The 21,003-nt window shown below is 36.1% G+C and overlaps 1 protein-coding gene across 9 annotated transcripts in view; it reads right to left on the bottom strand.

Moving 5' to 3' along the window:
* The window catches only part of LOC136250672 (rap guanine nucleotide exchange factor 4-like), a 73,068-nt gene that overhangs the window by 13,857 nt on the left and 38,208 nt on the right, over positions 1 to 21,003 (bottom strand). For all 9 annotated transcript variants that reach the window (XR_010698635.1, XM_066042895.1, XM_066042896.1 and 6 more), the window contains 9 exons: positions 20,274 to 20,371; positions 20,072 to 20,191; positions 16,434 to 16,520; positions 16,284 to 16,375; positions 6,936 to 7,026; positions 6,838 to 6,888; positions 4,323 to 4,362; positions 2,093 to 2,140; positions 1,555 to 1,619 (listed from right to left, as the gene is read on the bottom strand). Coding sequence is in view for 8 of the 9 variants with exons in the window: in XM_066042895.1 (XP_065898967.1) it covers positions 1,555 to 1,619; positions 2,093 to 2,140; positions 4,323 to 4,362; positions 6,838 to 6,888; positions 6,936 to 7,026; positions 16,284 to 16,375; positions 16,434 to 16,520; positions 20,072 to 20,191; positions 20,274 to 20,371 (692 nt within the window). In the remaining variant the exon portion in view is untranslated. The remainder of the gene's footprint in view (positions 1 to 1,554; positions 1,620 to 2,092; positions 2,141 to 4,322; positions 4,363 to 6,837; positions 6,889 to 6,935; positions 7,027 to 16,283; positions 16,376 to 16,433; positions 16,521 to 20,071; positions 20,192 to 20,273; positions 20,372 to 21,003) is intronic.

Below are 21,003 nucleotides of genomic sequence, written 5' to 3'. Positions count from 1 at the left end.
TCTAAGCGGTTTGCCTGGTAGGCGTGAAAACTAATAGTTCTTTATTCATATAAAAATCGATCGCGTAATTGTGACACAGGTTGGGTTTTGTGTCATATCTCGATGGCCTTTAACTGGATTCCTTTCAAACCACAAAAAGGCACTCCTACGATAGTTACTCCATATACATAGCAATTTTCAGCTCATTCCTTCAAGCAGTTTACCCTGTGGGCATGACAGACCTTCGACCTTATTTTACGCAAATAATCGGTCATAACTCTGTGGATGTTCATCAGATTCCTACCAAACTTGGTACTGAGATTCGCCTTAATGAGCCCTTTAAGTGTGCCAAATTTCAGCCAAATTAGAGCATGCATTCGTGTTTTATGGCAGATTTTGCAAAGTGTGCAAAAAGAAGTAGAAGAGAAAAAAAACGAAGAAAAAAACCCTTAACTTTTGCTGCTCGTATCTCGGAAATGGCTAGAACAATTTTCTTCAAATTTGGAATGTGGACTCCCCTACCTAGCCGGCACTTCTGTAGCAACTTTGGTTTCTATCGGATAAGGAATCACAGAGCTGCAAAGGTGTGAAAATCGCGTTTACTTTCTTTCTGTAAATATACTCACGGTGTGGCGCGCCGGCTTCTTGGGCCGCACGACACGATACACTACATATTATCGATGCATTTTATAAATAATTGCAACATACTCACTTTAGCGAATGAATATCACAAAAAAAACCTTGCTCATTTGACAGTAGTAGCCAGTGGCAGAGGAAGTAGTTGGTATGAGCGGGGACTGCCGGAGTATAGGGTTTCTGGCAGCAGGGGGTCTGTGCTTCCCCCCCCCCCCCCCCCCCCCAGAAGCTGTAGTCATTTTAGCTTTCACAATGTCTCAAAGCTCACCAAAAATAATTTATAGGTATAATTTAAAGCATTTAAACACCAACATTTTAAACTATATATTTAAAACAGGCTATTTGCCAGTTAAAAACTTTTGTGGCAAAGCTTTTAACTGTTGACTACAGGGTTAATGAACATATAGCATTTATAAGCAGTACAAAATAGCCCATAGTCACCCCGGAAATAGTTGATACAGTGGTAAGACACCAACTCTTAAAGTAAGAGGTACCTGGTTCAATTCCCACTGTAGGCAACTTTTTTCATTTTTTTAAAGCTACTTTTAGGAACACGAAGGTTTTGAGTGCTCTATTAGGTATTTGAGTGTTCTATTAGAGTACATCGATCTTTATCACAGTTTTCAGCCCCACTCCAAGAAGGGTAATTTTGGTGTGATATCATTCTGAGGAGGGGCTAAGCCCCCCTCAGCAGAGCGAGGGGGGGCTTCATGCCTCCTATGGTAGTAGCTTTAATTAAAGGTCACAACTCTCTTACACAATTATACATATACTGCACGTAAAATGGCCATAAGCAAGAATAAATGCCCCCCACAAAATTTATGGAATGTTAATAATAGGGTGTCTTAGTCCATTTAGCAAATGCAATATTTGTTCCATTAAAACTTGGGATTAAATGTTGGTTAGAAGTAAAGGCTATTTAAAGTACATCAACATTACCATTTTTTCAAAATTAACCAAACCATCTATGTGAGTTTCATTTCCTTCACAGATAAAAGTAGCATCTACAGTAAGCAAAACAAGCAAATAATGAATGACTTGATGAAAGCAAATAAGTAATAGCTATGCAATGATTCACAACAAACAGTTTTTTGTTATGTGAATGTTCTACTAGGCTAGTCTATTAGGATACTTATTTCAATTTTTATAAAAGTTATCAAGATTCAATTAAGTTCCTATAATTACGTAGCTATACTGCCCCATATATCTTGGTATATTTGTGCTGCCAATACATGTATTGAACACCACTTCATTCCATGTTTACCCCCCCCCCCCCCCCCCCACACACACACACACACACACACACACACACACACACACACATCCTTTATATACCTTTATTTATTTCATTTTGTTGACAATTCAATAATAGTAATAATAAGCACTCCAAACTAACTGTCTTGACATACAGGCTAGCATGCATGCAATCAAGTTTCTTTATGTTATAGACTTAAACCACATGATGTACATTGATTACCTTTCAAAAGAAGAGGCATAAAAGGAATTGCAGGTGGCACTAGCTTTCCTACAACAACACAGCACACTTGCACATACATGTATGTTTATATAGAATATCATAAATATATATTATGCTATTTACGGCTTGTGCATGAAAAGTGCATATATTGCATGCAGAGTTGCAACAAATGATGTGAAAAGGTTTCTTCCAGTATCAGATCACAAGGTACAGTGTAGTGTGCAGAGGCAGTGGAAACACCTTTATTTGGGGGGGGGGGGGGGAGTCTAGCTTGGTGATGCCTTGACCTAGTTATAAGTAAAAGACCAAAAAAGGTCACTACCTGCTGGCAATAGTTGCCCTCCACCAACTAGACTATACCTCCTATAACTATATGCTACACTGCTCCTCTAAAAATATTGTGATTGCTCTATTAGAGTATCTCGATCTTGACTGCTCTATTAGAGTATCTCGAATTTCAGGCTACAGATAATTTTAGGGCATATTTTTTCCACAGGGACTACATCCCCCCTGTCACCCTTACCCCCCTTCTCCACTGCCCCTGGTAGTGTGTGTGCCAAGAAGCCACACCAGTGTGTTAATTAACAGGAACAAAAACATACCAGTGTGTAAATCAACAGGAACAAAAAAAAATTCTTTTTTATACATACAAAGCCACATGATCCTTGTTTCATCAAACAAGGGGACTTTTATAGTGATGTTAACCTTGTTTGCTTACTTGCATACTTATTAGCCATTGTTTGGCTATACATTTGCCATTTGGATAGCCACTCAGTTCATTATAATTGCTGATATCAAATGGTACCGTAGTACTGTTTAAGTAGGCAAAACTTCATACACCGCCCAAAATTCCACCTTTAAAATCATCCTAGAGACATCTTACACAACTAAAATCACTTTTATGGAATATTACTAGTCCACATTAAATATAACAGACACTTACAGGTAGCCGGATATAGAATTTTAAAAAATCATTAAAACTCAAATTTTATTCTCACTGCCTCATACCTGACCACAGTTGCAAGGCTAGAGGCCAAACAAAGCAACAAACTCACCAGTGGGATGTGCCTTTTGGGGTTCCAACAAGTGTAGGCCCTCTGCGCTTTGTTTTTCCAATCAGGTTGGTTGTCTTCTTCAGGCATCAAAACCATAATGAGGCGTTAATTTTCCGTATCAACACTTTCTTTTGGCAGCATATTTAGACACCACAGAATTATTTCAGAGCTGGATTTCAGAAGCGCCTCAGTCATAATAGGTATACTAGCTAGATATCTACAACTTCACGATTGGGATCCCGTTTGTGATAGGTTGCGACCACACCCATCATATAAAGATCTAGGTGGACTAATAGTGATAGAGTGCGGAAACCACACCTCTAACAGTAAACAAGATGATCTCACCCTTTATTGGCTTAGCTAGCTGCACACCCCTTGGCTGACTCAAGATACTAGAACAGTCACTCTAATACAACAGATATTGTAATAGAACAGTCACAAGTTACACTGTAACTAGCTGTGCTAGAACAAAAAAAAAACTATACAAACTAGTGTTTTAAAAGACCTATGCAATAAAAAGTAGTGAAACATGATTATGAATGATGGTATCACGGTATAGCTCGGTGGGAAAGTCTCTACTTTGGCACATTAGCTATAACAATTATTATGTTCAGTGCCAAAGTAGGGACTTGCCCACCGAGCTATGCAGTAATACCATCATTCATCTCTTGTTTCTTTTTATTGCATAGATCCCTAATTCATTTTTAAATAAACAATTTTAAAAAAATACTAGTAGAAACCTTTGGATATATGCTGATGACTGGTTATGTGAAATCATTTGTTACAGTTCAGCATACATGTACTGTATATACATCCTTTAACTGCTGATTTTTCATTTACATCATCTCAAGGTTCCTATATAGTGTGTAGCAAATTGAACTGGCCAATTCTGCGACAAGGAATACAAGAAGCTAAGTCCATCAACTAATTTCCCTTATATTCAAAACTTTATACCAGCCATATATCAAACAATGGGTATCAGTAAAAAAAAAATTTCTGAAAATTTTCAACTGCCTGCAAAAACATCTCTTTCTTTCATCTTCAAGCTGTGGAATCTGTTACCAGATTCCGCCACTGTTGAACAGTGATATAATTACATATATGCTTACAACACATACATCAACAAATATATGTACATACATACATACATGTACATACAGCAAGTACAGCTGTACCTTGGTAAATTCTGATAGCCCTGTGGTTTCTTGATGGATCCTAATAATAAAGGAAGCAAAGAAATCTTTCAAGTGTTACTTGTACACTGCAGGCACATTTTTATTGAATTTCTCATATCATACAGTAAGCTTCAGATAGCACACAGTATGATAGATAGTAGGGATCATGGAGATCTATACTTTCTCATAGAAAATTGACCAGAAACCAACCTTCACGGTGCCTTGACAGTATTGGTCAGGTATAATCAAAAGTGCAACTCAAAATGCTTCCAATAGGTTGGTATGAATTTTGCATAATAATTTCAGTGGGGTTTTCAGCTGACTAATTGATTGACTTGTTGACTGATGCCTTCAGACCAATGTAACTCAATAACGACTAAGGCAGTGGGCTTGATTTTTGACGTTGTTTTAGTCCAACAAAAGTGCATACTGCATTACGTACAATGTACGCATCATGAACACTCCTTCGTGTCCTGTTTCTTATCACTGGCAGTGCAAAGAGTGTCACTTTGTAGTAGTACAAAATGGATTCTCTGTGGCTGACTATCACTATAATAATACACTATCATGTTTTTCCTACTTATCTGGAATATATGATTGCCTGTAGGCATGGAACTAGGGCTGTGTGATAATGGTAAAACTTCAATAAGTGACAACCATTTTATCTTGATATTATCTTGATAATGCACCACAGGATTATTTTATAAACACAGTTTTACATATTTGTTGACATAAAGTTATTGCTAAGTCAAAAAATTTATCACTTCCCCAACTAGTTTGACACTTCCCCAACTAGTTTGACACCTCCCACAAGTTTTCCATCTGATTGTGATTGAATTAAAATAGATTATGTAGATTTACTATTATCTTGATAAGTAAATTCATTATCTTATTTATGATTAGTGATTTAGAAATCTAATTATCTCCCAGCTCTATGCTAATTTATCAGTAAGCTGTGTTTAAGGTACGAAGACACACCCATTTATAGCAAACATGTTTTACTCTCTGTAGGCTTACTTTGAACCATACCCACTGACTGATTGTCAGTTATACACCCTGTAAAATTTACCTGTTTAATTATTGTATAGCTAACTGTTTACTTAAATTAATCTAGTGGAGTACTCAAAATATATCTCTTGGCTCACACATCAGTTTTAATTAATCCGGATCACAAATCTGGGTCTGGATTTGCTATCAGGCAGTAGTGACCTGATTTCAAAACATATGTATAGCAGAATCTTCAATAAAACACAGCTGTACATACGTACTTCATACAAATGTGAGAGTCTCAGCAAAAACCTGCCTAGTCCAGTGCTGCAGACCCTTTTACGCTGCTTGCTTTTTGATTAGTTGGGTGACACTCACTGTAAAAGGGTCTGGTCACAACCACATACTAGACTTGTGTAACTGGAATTTAATTAACGTGTGAATCATGTGGGTTTTGTTATGGTGATGCTGACACCACTAGAATTATGGTTTTGAATGTCGCTTCAAGGTCAGAAGGCAGTGAGGTAAGCAAAATTCATCTACTCAAGTTTCAGTCTTGTGTAAGTCAAGCTTTTGTATACAGTTTATAACAGCGTAATTTATCCTCTTCCAGTAAGACCATGCATAGTTACCATAGATACCCTCTGGACAATAGTATCTATGGTTTCACTCATCACACACGAAATATTCAGTTATTTAATAATGCTGCGATTTGATTGTTGATACCACTATGGTGGCAGTGTACACAAGTTTAGTATGCCGTTGTGACCAGACCTTTTACAGTGATTAATCACAAAGCGAGTGGCGTAAAAGGGTCGGCAGTACATGCTTGCATGCTACATAGAAAAAATGCACAAGTTTTAATCAAGCTACTGTATTGTACTCAAGTTTCAAAATTGATTAAACCTATATGCCATCTTATTCACCTACTCATGGCAAGTTCAAATATCTTTGTTTCATTTCAGTAGCACCAATGGTATGCGTATCATGTGTGTTTGTTCATAAGGCAGTATATATAAATACCTTCATATGTGTAAGTGCAAAGTGACTACACTATACCTTGATTAATTTGCCATGGCCAAATCCCAACTCTGTATACCAATCCAAATCAAAGTTATGGTTGCTTATCCTTCCAGACCATCCACTGTACAAGCAGCCAACAGTTAAGTTTCCCACCATTTAAATAATTTTTAAAATAAAAAAGGCTAGTTGTGAATTTACACACCTGTAGTTGATTTCCAGTATAGCCGCTGTACAAATAATTTCTTTACTCTTCCTACTGTCTAGCAGTATAATTCCAAAACTACTCGCCATAATATACTGAAACTTAGATAACCGACACTGTAGGTGATATTGAGAAAATTCAGGTGTGCAAATTATAAGTGGTTGTTTGCTGAGATGGTTACATCATTTGTGTAAATGTTACACTGAACATTTTGTAGGGTATATTCAAGCATCCACTCATTATTATTCCTCCCCATTCATGTAATGGTAAGTTAACACATGCTGGTACACTGCAAATTCTTACTGTTAATGTTTCAAATGATTCAAACTTTCTTCTTAGTTTTGTAGGAACTTTCTGCAGTAAACTTGATGAATACGTATATATTAAAATATGTAATGTACCTCCCATGTGGTTTTGAGTCTGTAAACAGCTCCATTCATTATGCCAAAAACAATGGCAAAAAATGAATTGAGATCTTTGAAGTCCTTACAGCTACATACACAACAAATATACATGTATGGCTGTGATACATGTATGTACTTAGCATAGTAGGGATCACCCAGGTTTAATATTTCACAAAGAAGTTCATGTTGTCTGCCTTGATAGGCACTAAGTCAGGGGCATAGGCAGGGGGATTTGAATGGTTTGGGCAAACCCCTCCCCCCCTTTTCAGTGGCAAAGAAATTGAAATTAAAAATCGCAATAAATTTTCAGCACATACAGCTAGAAGATTAAAGTTGGGAATCAGTATGTTATCCGGAATTAAAGATTAGCTTGTTTCATTGATAATACAGTTGGATTATGGTGTTCACGACATGATAAGCTGCATAAACAGCAGTGTAGGTTTCAGCTATATAGATGCACACACAGCTAATTCTAATGTTACTGCCTCAGGGCAGACTTTGTGTATGCCCTAGGGGCTGGGAAATTCCCAGATATTCCACTTCCAAATTTGAACCCCCTTCTAAAATTTCCTGACTACACCCCTGCAACTTTGTACTGTATTTGTTAACTATTTGCTCATTTCAATGCACAGTGTACCAGGGGTGTACTGTGCAGTGTGAGTACTTGAGAGTGGTATGGAGTCAACAAGGAACAATGTTTGAGTACTAGTGTACAAACGCTAAATAGTACTTATGGTCAAATTTCTATACAAAGCATTTCATCACCACTATCATTTGCAATACAGTACATAATAGTTAGACACCAAGACCAAGGGAACTAAGTGATATAGTAACCCGATGGCCTAAGGCTGTAGCATCCCGAGTGCAGCGAGGGCGCTACTAAGGGCCTGAGGGGTTACTAAATCACTTAGTTCCTGTTGGTCGCGGTGTCTAACTTATTTAGATTATGGTTTAAAGTACGTACCATTATAGCCAGAGCATGAGTGTGGGGTGAAAGAGAAATGCAGAACAAACACTGTGTAGGGGTTTCCTAAATATGTTTAGACTATGGTATGGCTCATTTACAGGTTTACTAAATCACTTAGTCACCTGGCATGCTCACTTAGTCACTTACACATGTTCACTTAGTCACCCGCCTTCAAGCAATTTTGTACATGATAAATAAATATAACACGAAAGGCACACTGCAGTACTTGATAATACTGTAATACTCTTCTTCTCCGTGTTCTACAGTATAAGACAAATAATAGACTAAATGACTTATCTACTGTAGCTCTAGCCGTTACTCTGGTTACCAGTCGAATAAGCGAAATATTTTCAAGTAGGTACACGTACGCTGCATACTTACTGTCCATATAGAGGGAAACTTTGAAAATTTGGTGATTTGCTACAAATTTGTCAAAGTTTAGCCTGCCAATTACTTGTAGTGCCTGAGATTAGCATCTTCATAGCTAAAGTTTGAGATCAAATTGACCAAAGTTTATTTTGCCAAATTTAGCTGGCTATTTGCCAAAGTTTCCCTCTATACAGTGTACTGTGGAAAACGTTTCCTTTGAGTACCTCACAATATTAGATGTATGTGTAGTTTACAAGCAGCAGGATGCTGAATCTATCTGAACAATGAAAACAGTACATAAAAGGCATGAAACCAGGTCAACCGGCAAATTGTAGGTATGACCCAGACTGTGCATTGCATCACATATGGGTCATTCCATACCAAATCAACATGAAATTGACATGACCTCTTCGGATTTCTTTGTAATTTGCTACACATAAAGGGTCTATTGAGAAACTAAGTCACACCAAATTTTGGCCCATTCTACTAATTACCTTTGGAGATATGACCACTTAAAAGTTGATTGAAAAACTTCTTGCAACATACAAGCTAACACAAAAATTCCCATAACTTGTGAATGGTTCAATGTGTAAAGCCACAGTTTGCTTTATCAAATTCAATATTGATTTCTCTTTCTGCTGATATATAGTTTTTTATAATTGTACAAAGTAGAAGGTCAAACCACAAAAAAGTGTTTTTTTCTTTGATGTCAATTTTCAAAGAAACGGTAGTTTTAATTACCTTCATACTTTGTACACAAGCTGTGTACATATACAACTTTCTCATGAAAAAGTTCCAAGTTGGGACAATAAGCAGAACATACATTTGTGAACTAAATCTCTTATCAAGTCAATTAGCTACTTTATATATTTACAAACTTATACAGACACCGCAATTAATTGGAAGTTTTTAACTTATACTTTAACTGCTGTAATACTGTCTTAGTTTCCTCTTTTGAAATAGTGTAAATTCTTCCAGAACTGGTTCTTGGATCAACTATTGTAAGGACGTCATCAGTAGACACTGTAATAATTCTTTCTTTTACTGGATACTTATATGATTGTGATGGACCATGAGGAATTAAACTGTTTATACTAACTATTTTGTCATCTTGATTTATGTGAACAACACAACCCAACCACCATTCACCTTCGTACACAGCTGTGACAAATCCTTTTATGTCATCAATTGCAATTTCAGTCTTATTTAAACGAGTAACTCTTTCCTCTTTAGCAACACTTGAATTTGAAAACATCTTTGTTAAAATTTTAACACTGCTTAGAGGAATAAAGCAGTGAAGTTTCTGTGTACCAGGTATAGTTCTACTTATTTTTAGCCTTTCTTCTAGGATGATCTCTTCTCGTCTGTACTCATCTATTGTGCAGTATTTAAAATGGATCCTTTCTATGTTCTCAATTGCCCAGTCAAATAGCTGACGAGGAGTCATAATTTGGGAATGATATGCTCTTTGCAGACTCGCCTTAGCAGCGAGACATTTTACAGTACCACCAATTCCATCACACGGTCCCTTGCCGTGTGATGTAGCATAGAAATGCCATTCAGCTTGTATCCCAAAATCTTCCTTGTGATGGCAAAGGTTCACAAAGTTTTTGCGATTTTTGTATTGAGCTGCAGATCCATCTGAAAAATAAAGTATTTTATCTACGCTTAGAAATTTTTCTTGAAAAAATTGTACAAGATTCCTTTGAAATAAATGCACAGCAATTGTGTCATGATGTAAGCAATCAGATATAACAACATAACTGATATGTTCTAGCTTTCCCGATTCTCTGTAATAGGCAACAAATGGATGTATTGTCGCCTGTGAGTTGTTCCAATGGAATCCTTGGGCTGCATCTTGTAACACAAAAGAATAATTCTCTGAGAAATCGCCAATTACTATAAACTGTCCTGGAAGCAGGCTTGACATAACATTTGTTTGAAACAGAGATTGCTGCTTAGCAATGAATGAATGGGGTATCAAAAGTTTTATCTGATCACAAAATGAATCTACAAAATCATCTGCTGATTTAGTAATTGTCTCTAGTGTTGATTGTCTCTAGTTGTTGATTGTTGATTTAGTAATTGTCTCCACAGACACCCATTGTTTGTACTGGATACTGTCAATGTAATTGTCATCCATTACTTCATTCAGGTAATCTTTGAGCTGTGAGATTCCTGGGCAAAACTGACAAATCCTTAAGTAGCAAGCAGGCTGTGGAGGATTACATATGACTAGTGCAATACAGTGGTAATAATGCTGTAAATGCAACTCCCTACCAGCTGTAAGCTCTGCCAGTTTACCAGCAACCATCATCAATTTTGTGTTTTGGTGGATAGTGCAAACACATACTGCATGTGTTCCACTAACTCCAGCCAAGACACAATGCTTTGGGCGAAGTTCAGCAAACCTAGAAAATCCTATCTTTTCAGCTGGAAATTGATCTTTGAATTGTTGGTAAACTTCTTTCAGATTTCCTAACAATAGTCTCTTTTGAACTAAAATTCTTCTGTCATCAACTTTAACAGAAATACAATCTTTCTTTCCAGGGATTACTCGACTAATATGATCAGACTCATAGTAGTTTTGAACCATTGTAATTGTCTCATTACTCAAACCATGACCATGATTTGGGTTTGGCGTGGACAAAATACCTCCTGATTTAACTAAGGCTTTAGCCTTTCGAACCATGTAATTGGAAGCCTTAAATTCACTTTCAATCTTTTTGATGCTCCAACTCATAGGAAGAACTGTTAAAATTTGTACCTTAACACTCTTCTCTTGGGTTTCATGGAACTTTACTTTTAACTGCTTGATCATATCACTTTCATCATCAGTATCCTCAGACATATGCATGGACTTCACAAAAGCACTTTTTATCTTAGTTAGCTTTTCCTTAGGGTAGCGTGTACTTTGTAGCCTACTTTTTATGACTGGTGATTCTCCAATGATAGATAAACCTTTGTTAACACTCTCCAGATCCTGATAATCATAAGTGTCTTCATCACTTGATTCTTCTTGTACTGTCTCCATTTCTGAAAGTTTCTTTCTACAGCCATCACATATCTTCTGATCAAGGGTGAGAGTAGCAATCTTCTCACACATCCAAGGTAAAACTGGCCTTAAACTTGTCTTCTTGTGCCTTGGGTTGTTAAAAGGATTGCAACAACTATTTATCCAGTGCTTTTGTGCCATATGTTCACACTACTAAACGAAAACTGGCAGATAGTACACACTATTCTGTGTTTATATATGCAACTGACAATGTATCCAATGGTAAAAGATGGTAACAGTGGTGTCTAACAGAGCCTTTAGATTTCCATTGAAGTTCTTTAACTGTAAAGAACTTCCAAGAGATTTGTAGACAATACAACAAGTCAACAAGTAAAAATTTTGGTGATTTGTATAGAGTAAATACAACTACTTAGGCTGAAATTACAAATTATTGTTTTGGAAGATTAGACTAATCATGTAGCTTTAAGGTTGAACAATTAAGACAGAACACTATGCAGACAGGAAAAAAGAAATAGTACATGGATCTCAACCAGTTCACGTTATAAAACCATTTTGGTCTCATCATTACTACTATAATTGCAGTCCCAGCTTGAAACTTTTACCTATGATAGGTGTGCATATACACAACTTGTACACAGAATGAAGCTAATTAAAACTACCGTTTCTTTGAAAATTGAGATCAAAAAAAATATCACTTTTTTGTGGTTTGACCCTGTACTTTATGCAATCATAAAAACCTATATATCATCAGAAAGAGCAATTAATGCTGGATTTGATAAAACAAACCACAACTTTATACGTTGCATCATTCACAAGTTATGGGGAATTTTGTGTTAGCTTGTGTGTTGCAAGAAGCTTTTCAATCAACTTTTAAGTGGTCATATCTCCAAAGGTAATTAGTAGAATGGGTTGAAATTTGGTGTGACTTAGTTTCTCAATAGACCCTTTATGTGTAGCAAATTACAAAGAAATCCAAAGAGGTCATATGTCAATTTCATGTTGATTTGGTATGGAATGACCCATATGTTGATGTCTTTCTAGAATGGAAATGTAATCGCAACACAAGCATACATGTACAAAACCAAATGTACATACCGTATTTCCCTGAATAAAAGCCGCATTCGATTAAACGCGTGTCTTAATTATTCCAGAACCCTTGGAAAAAAATGCCTGATCTCAAATAGAGGCCCGGGCTATTACTTGAGTCTACTGATGGTTTTATTTGTTTTCCTTACTGCTGCTGCTTCTTCATACTTGAGTTTAGAGCCTTCTGAGGAATGAAGGTACTACAAGTAATCACGTGAGTAGTCCACATGCATGCAGATACATGTATCTATGATACAACTATTTTCCAATCATTTTTAAGTCTTGCCTACACTTGTTTATATAGTCAACACTCTGTATCACTATTTATCTATGCTTTTTGAAGTGTAATCCTCAGAAACAGATAATTGCTAGCAAGTATATTTTGAAGATGAAATAAAAGGAATTAGAGTGTGGCAGAAGCTACATACGTAACTGTTCTATTAGAGACTGAGTATTCAGCATTTGAACAGCATACACCTCAAAAGTACAGAGCAGATAACCATTTTTATATAATCAGTATACAATTATTACTACATGGGTCATTCCATGTCAAATCACCAAGAAATTGTAGGTCCCCTCTTGGATTTTTACGAAACTTGGTGTGTTTGTAGTACCTATAGTGCTTATCACCCATACCAATTTTTAGCATCATACACCACATAGTTTCTGATTTATGACCACAAATATTTTGAATATTTCATGAAAAATTGGTCCGTCTTGAGTTACAAACTCAACCGTAGCTCACCACTGTGTTAATATTTTACGATAAAATTTTCAGCAATTAAAGACTGTTAATTAATCTTTGAAGTAATCTATAAATTATGGGATATCAATTTAATCAAGGTTCAAAAAGACTCCATTAAAAACTTTAATCCTTAATATTTCAAAAAGTGCTGCTTCAAATTCTTTGAATTTTTAGTAAATAATAATTACGTTATGGTCTATTGTTGGTAAATTTTTTGTAGTGGGACCACAATGGGTTCAAGAGATATAATTAAATATGCTATGGTATGTAGTGGAATTTTGTTGTTATACGGGAGTGTATGCCTCTAATAACCACTCCTAATAAGGCCATGCCAACTTTGTCTTACACAATGAAGGTGTCCAAGTACAGTGCAACCCTGTATTAGTGACCATGTGTATTGAAAGACCACCTTTGTGCAACAATTTATTTAGTTGGATTTACTGTATGGGTAATTCCATATCAGTTCACCCCATGACCCCCTCAGAATTGGACTAAATTGGTGTGTGGGTAGCCCAAGTGGTCATGTGTCCCTTCAACCATTGCTTGTATGGCTTCCCAGAAATGGCTTATTAATTAAGTGTTCTATTTTTGCTGTACTTGTGATCATTCAAAGCATCATAACTTGGGTGTTTTTAAAATGAATTGCACCACTTTAAAGCTTAAAGAAAAAGCTTTCGTTTGGTATTTTTAACAGCTTAATTTGATGAAGTTGATAATTAACCATGTCTCCTAATCTTTGACTTTTGCTCTACCAAAAAGTGCTGATTAGAATTTTTTGTGGATACTTGTCAACAAGAGTTCATAATACAAAAAAAAGTTCTTGTCAGACATTCACCTATTAGTTGTAAAGTTTCAGCATGGGGTCTCTATGGGATTATGAGATAGGTAGCTAGAGGTGTTTGTGGTATTATAGTACAGCTGTAGATATCCCATGTAGTATTGCACACCTTGAAGCCCATTCTAGGTTTGCAGACACACAAGACTCTTTGATTTAACTGCAAGTTAAATGTATGCATATAAACAGGTTGTGACAAAGGCATGCCGGTAATACAAGTTTGTTACTGTGGTGATACAGTGTGATGCTGTTTGGTAGCAAAAGTCATTTCTTTTTTGTCAGAGTACACACAACCACTTCTTGTCCTTGGGTCTACAAGAATTAGAATGTCATCCATTGGTGTAGTGTGGATATTCTGGGGCTCTGGGTACTTGAACGAGTTTGATGGACCGTGTGGATACAGAAATGTCAGCTTCACTTCCTTAGTGTCACTGCAAACTTCAAGCACACAAGCTATCCACCGATTCTCTTCATGTAAACAAGTGACAAATCCAGCAATCGATTCTGATGAAGCTTCATTCTTTGCTAGAGCAACTCTCTCTTCCTAAAAACATCAGATTACGAGTAAAATTTTATTCCACTCTGCTATCTGAGATAGGCATAAAAGAGTGCAGTTTTCTCATACCATGGATTGTACGTGAGAGATCAAAGCAACGTCCCTATTGTCTCAACATTTTAATCTTCATTGTTACAATACCCAAAATAAGCAGCAGATATGTTGCTACATGCTCAATTGAACAAATGACGTGGTGTCATTAGCTGGTCATTGTACTGCCTTTGCAAGCTATATAAGCTGGCTGCATTTGAAAACTATACAACTAAATAAATTGCAGCACAAAGGTGGTCTTTCAATACACATGGTCACTAATACAGGGTTGCACTGTACTTGGACACCTTCATTGTGTAAGACAAAGTTGGCATGGCCTTATTAGGAGTGGTTATTAGAGGTGTACACTCCCATATAGCAATAATAGACTACAAAATTCCACTACATACCATAACATATTTAATTATATCTCTTGAACCCATTGTGGCCCCACCACAAAAATTTTACCAACAATAGACCATAACGTAATTATTATTTACTAAAAAATTCAAAGAATTTGAAGCAGCACTTTTTGAAATATTAAGGAATAAAGTTTTTAATGGAGCCTTTTTGAACCTTAACTAAATTGATATCCCATAATTTATGGATTACTTGAAAGATTAATTAACAGTCTTTGATTGCTAAAAATTTTATTTTAAAATATTAACACAGTGGTGAGATACGGTTGATTTTGTAACTCAAGACGGACCATTTTTCATGAAATATTCAAAATATTTGTGGTCATAAATCAGAAACTATGTAGTGTATGAGGCTAAAAAATTGGTATGAGTGATGAGCACCATAGGTACTACAAACACACCAAGTTTCACCGAAATCCAAGAGGTGACCCCACAATTTCTCGGTGATTTGATGTGGAATGACCCACATTTAAATGATCACTCATTGGAGAAGCATTAATACAGCAAGAAAAGTGCTACATATAAGTCATCTACATTCACTTTTGAACAAATAAAGCTTACTATTTTGGTTATAGCCCTAATCTACACATTTAACTTTTGCTCTTGCATAGAACCAATTATTAGTGCCCGAAATGAAATCTTAGCACATGCTTCAACCTTAAAAGCACATGCTTCATGCTTCAACTACTGACCTGGATTGCTATCCAGGTCAGTGGGTAATCCAGGATAGTGTTGGTGATCTGGTTTCACCCTTGCACAAAAATTTGTGCTTTTGCCCCCAAAGTTTATTTTTTAAAAGTGTTCCAATATTAAACTCGAACACCACTATAGTGGCTCTTGTTACACGCATGCATTCAAACACATATAACTTGTAAACGAATGAATATACGGTTTGGACCACGCTACTCTGTGGTTAACGGATATTATCCTAAGCTTTATCTGATCATTGTAGCAGAACAATCAAGAGAATCTGCATTTTAAAGAATTTTTGGTTATTTCTAAGACAACAATGATTATGATACTACCTGTCACAAAGGAGAGACGGAATAAAGAGGTTAGTAAAAGTTATATGATGTTGCAGATCTATCCTTTGTGAGAAATTTAATGCAAACCACAGAGGAATAAGTGATCCCTACATGGAGTAACAGAAACCCAAGTTTTGTATGTCAAAACATGTATTTTGTGTAAAATAAGTTTTTGTTTTTAAGAACAAAGTCACTATAGTGGCATTCAGGGCCAAAAGGTTAAAGTACAGGTATACTTTCTGAGCACGAGAATGCATCATATACGTACTTACAGTACACATTGTAAATATAGCTTACTATGCTGCAATTTTGATAAATTTTGACAGAATTCTAGCTCGTACAGTGACATCTGGTGATCCACACACTTCACTTATGACCCAAAATTGTATCTACAAAAACACCAACAAGTTTAGTATACTACTGTAGGTTTAGTTTTGCAGCACTTACTTCATTAAATTTTCGTACAATTAGATCAATGTTTGAAGTGATCCTGCTAAACTTATGCTTTCCACAGGTGCTGTAGATTACTTCTCTCTGCATATGGGAGAACACCAATTACTGTACCAATACTACTAGCTGTATTCAAAGTACATAACAGGCAATAAACACAGTTAATCACAGATAAACATTACAGAAAGTTAAGCTACTACTGTAAACATTGCATACTATTAATAGCAAAGCCTGTTACAGCATATAGAATATAATTCTAAACATGGTCTGTGTGTCACTATACATCTAGGAAGCAGAGTTTACTTGTGAAGATTACATAAAGGGGCTTAGATCAACATGTTACGTATGATAAATTCAAGTATTGTACATTATGTGCTATTGCATGTACAGCTGTATGTACATACACAAGAAGGTGACTGCATCGTCTATACACACTTCTGGATAGATGCTCACTTTGTTGTTCTATGACTTAGTTGTGTATGTACATATCAATTCAAGTAACCACAATGTAAATTTTGAACATTATGGTTCAGTGGCCAGATTGCATACAGAGTCTAAAATTCATAACTTTCAGATTTCTACACTTAATGGTTTCGGGGAGGGGGTGTTTTTGAGGTTTACAGAAACTGGTAAAGTGTATTCAGTGTAACTATTTGTCAGTTTGTATCCTTCAGGACATTCATCATACTGGTTCCATTCCGCTTCTGAACTATTGTACGTACAACAATCAGTGTTGGGGGTAACGCGTTACTTATGTAATGCGTTACATAATAATTACATGTATTACTTTTGTGGTAACTAAGTAATATAACGAAATACGCTATAAAAACAGGTAATATAACTCAAGTTACTTTACTTACATATGTAATGCGTTACTTAAGTAATATAGTTACTGTAACGAGTCTAATATTACATTATATTATTACTACAATTAACGAAGTTACTAATCTCATTCATAGACGGATCTGAGGGGGAGCCAGGGGGTGCTGTCCCCCCCGGCCCTTCTCTTGCCCCCCTTGGACCTACAGTACTATATACATTGATACCAGAAACTACAATCATGCATTCACACTGTATTCAGAAGTACAGAAAGCCAATGGGCAAATAGAAGACAACAGTTATAACTGTACTTTACAGTTATAGCTAAACTGTACACTGTAAAGAAAGTGAGGTAAATAAATTTGAATTTTTGTGCAAAAGATCGAGATATTCTAATAGAGCAGTCAATACTCTAATAGAACAGTTGCAATTCTAATGTCATCAATTAACAATTTTTACAAATCATAACAAAACTAGCTACTCCTTATTTTGATTTAGTATAAACTTTACCATCAAACAAGTTTATCTCAGATAGACTAACCAATCTTTGTATGCATTGCAAAAGCAGTATGCATTGCAAAAGTATACACTTTGTTAGCTAAGTGCTCAAAAATGCTCTCAAATTCAAACCTAGCAGGTCTAATTAAAAAAAAAAAATTCCAACTACAGTCTTAAAAACTGCATGTCCATCATTCATCCAGCTATATGTTGAATAAAGTTATGTAAATGAATATAACTTGTGTACTAGAATTCCATTCTTATCCTCTTAGTGGAATAAATACTGTTGTGCACTAAAACTTCTTGCCCCCCCTGACAGTGTCTCCTCTCGTTAGTAATCCACTGAGTAATGCCTTGCTACAACGAAGTAATGAAGCCTACTGAATGAAGCTTATTCACCAGCTTCTTACTTATAACCAAGATTTGCACATTGCGCAATCATGTCATGTGATAAGGTGGTAGTTTCACATGTGACAGCTTAAGGCTGTGGACACAAAGTAATATAATATGTAATATTATTATAGTTACAGTACTTTATTTTTTGGGTAATGTGTACAGTAACTGTAACTAAATAGTTTTGTTGCCAGTAATATGTAATATGTAACTAGTTACTTTTATACAGTAACTGCCCCAACACTGACAACAATATATCAACACATAGCCATTGGCTTACTCTTATCCCTCCACGTTTTTTTTTTTTTTTTTGTGGTGTTTCTTTTGTTGGAACCAAGTTCCCCTCAACACACTGGGAATTAACCATTGTTCTGCATTTCGTCATGCTGCTTATAAACATTTTTGTTGTAATTTTTAAGTGTTTGATTTTAGACTTTAGTATTTAAGTGTTTGATTTGGTTGTTTGTACTGTGTCATGCTTTTGTTTTGAGTTGTTGAATTTTGTAATTGGACAGTGCCTCGTGCCTTTTGTACTAGCTGTTCCTTCCCTTGTGGTAAATCAATAATAAATAAATAAATAGGGTTTTGCATTTTATTATTAACGCTTTACAGTGACCAGCACTGAAGGTCTGACAGCAACATGTGCTGCAGCCTTAGGATTACCTTCAAGGACTTACACTTTTCTTGAGGCGTGCTCCAGAATGACATCCATGTCCGTTATATGTATTTCTAACTTGATGTGGCTCCACCTCTTAACTCTTTAGAATGCACCCAATACTGTGCCAGCAAAAGCAATAAGCAATCAATTTTTGTTTTAGTGAAAATTGTTACCAGATTCATCTCAGAACACCCAGCATGCATAATTTTCAAAAATCCTGTGGGCGAGCATGTCCCCAGACCCCCCTGTGCATGCAAATTTGGAAACCTGTCACCAAAATTTCTGAATCCGCCTTTGGGTTGAGTACTGCAATTTGGTCCATGACTAATATACACTTTATGGGCTGCCTCGGTATGGTTTATTGTAAACCATTAATCTTTGCAAAGGATCGAGTTTGATAACAAGCTGTAATCATTTGCTAATAATACTGTACTGTATTCTTGCCCAAAAATATCACCCTAAAACCAGCCTCAAATTTCCTTCATAACAGCTTGGCAGTATTGGTTAGACATAGCCAAGCCCAAAAATGCCTTCAGAATGACCCCAAACCCTTCCAACAAGTTTCTACGGACTTTTAAAATTTTTTCTATTTAACAGAATTTTATTCTAACTAACTGATGCCTTCAGCCAAATATAGTTGATAAGGCCCTGGGCTTGATTTTTTCAATGGTCGACATCACTTCGTCCCGAGACGTGCCTTTTCGCCAACTGCAGTACGTACAATGCACGTATCATGGACTTACCTTTGTCCTCCTTTGTGTTCCAGTTCTTTTCGCTGACAATGCAAGGTTTCAATTTACGATAAGCGCGATACAGCTTCCCTCTGGCTGTGTCATGCTTTTCGCCTGCATTTTCCATAGCGACTGGATTCATTGCAGAGAAGTTTCTTGTACTGTTCTTCGTTTGTAACGCTGTGTAATGAGCGGAACATAGCTAATGGCCACTTCACTTTTCAGTGCATAATTGATTAATGGGGCACACATTCAGATGCAAAATTATTTTATAGAATGCCTGGTGCCATTCTTTCTTTTAATGTGGTACACGTGGATTCAGTAGTCATAATTGTGTTATCAAAAAAGTCAACAAACAAGTAGAAGGAAAAATTAGGAATTTAAAGCTGGATTAGGGATCAAAGAACAAAAAAGCAGGGAACAGCTAAAAAGCTGTGAAACAAGGGAGGTTGCCTATACCTGCAGATATACTAGTGGACATCTAATCCCTTCCTTCTACTTGTAATAATAACAGTCACACTGTATCATGTACTTACAAATGAAATATTCCTTAGGAGCTCATAGCTGTGCAGCATCAAATGACATGCAATATCTTTAGAGTTTTCTTTATCAAATGGAAATGGTATACTCAAATTATCTTGTTCTTTCAATATTTGCTAAATAACAAGGAATTAAACTAAATACTTCATAAGTATATTACTGTACGTATTTATATATAATATCCTATTAAAAACATACCACACGTCCAGAATAATCACTTGGAAGAAGAAATATTCTGCCATTAACACTGAGTGATGTATCTAGGGATACATTTGCCTCGTGGAATGGATAATATTCTGTTTTGGAATATATAATAATTGGCCTTGATATAAGTCTCATTTGTATATATATACAGTACATCAGAGTACATTATGCACATCTACACACACACATACATACATATAGTACGACTATGAAAAGGTATACAGTACTGCTCAAACGCAACGTCGTCTCTGTTCAGGATGAATATTTGCAAGCGAAACAGGTGCCACACCCTTTAATTAGCAAGTTTTTTAATCACTCACACTCTCACGAGATGCTGCTACTGTATGTTTGAGCGGTACTACACTGTATATGTTTCATTGGATAATGGTGTGCAGACAAGCCTTTATATCCAGGGTCTCTTATTTCAGAGGCAGCTAAGATACTTAAGGAGTGGTACTAACATTTATGCAGCTACATAATTCTTGACATATACTTAAACTTCTAACAGACAAATACTTGTAGATTACTTATTAGCTGTTATAGTCAGATTGCATTCACTTGAGCCCCTGCCAAATAGTATATCAAAAAGGTAATTATGTGTTCATTCCCAATAGTTTTGTACTGGAACAAGCATGTTTTATATTGTAAACATGTTTGCCAACCCATCTATATGGTCTATATTAAATAGTACTGTATGGGATATTTTTTAAAGCCTCATACTCAC

The sequence above is a fragment of the Dysidea avara genome, chromosome 3, assembly GCF_963678975.1.
Source record: "Dysidea avara chromosome 3, odDysAvar1.4, whole genome shotgun sequence".
NCBI lineage: Eukaryota > Metazoa > Porifera > Demospongiae > Dictyoceratida > Dysideidae > Dysidea > Dysidea avara.
Note: the sequence above shows the minus strand (reverse complement) of the source record. Positions and strands in the feature narration are given on the sequence as shown.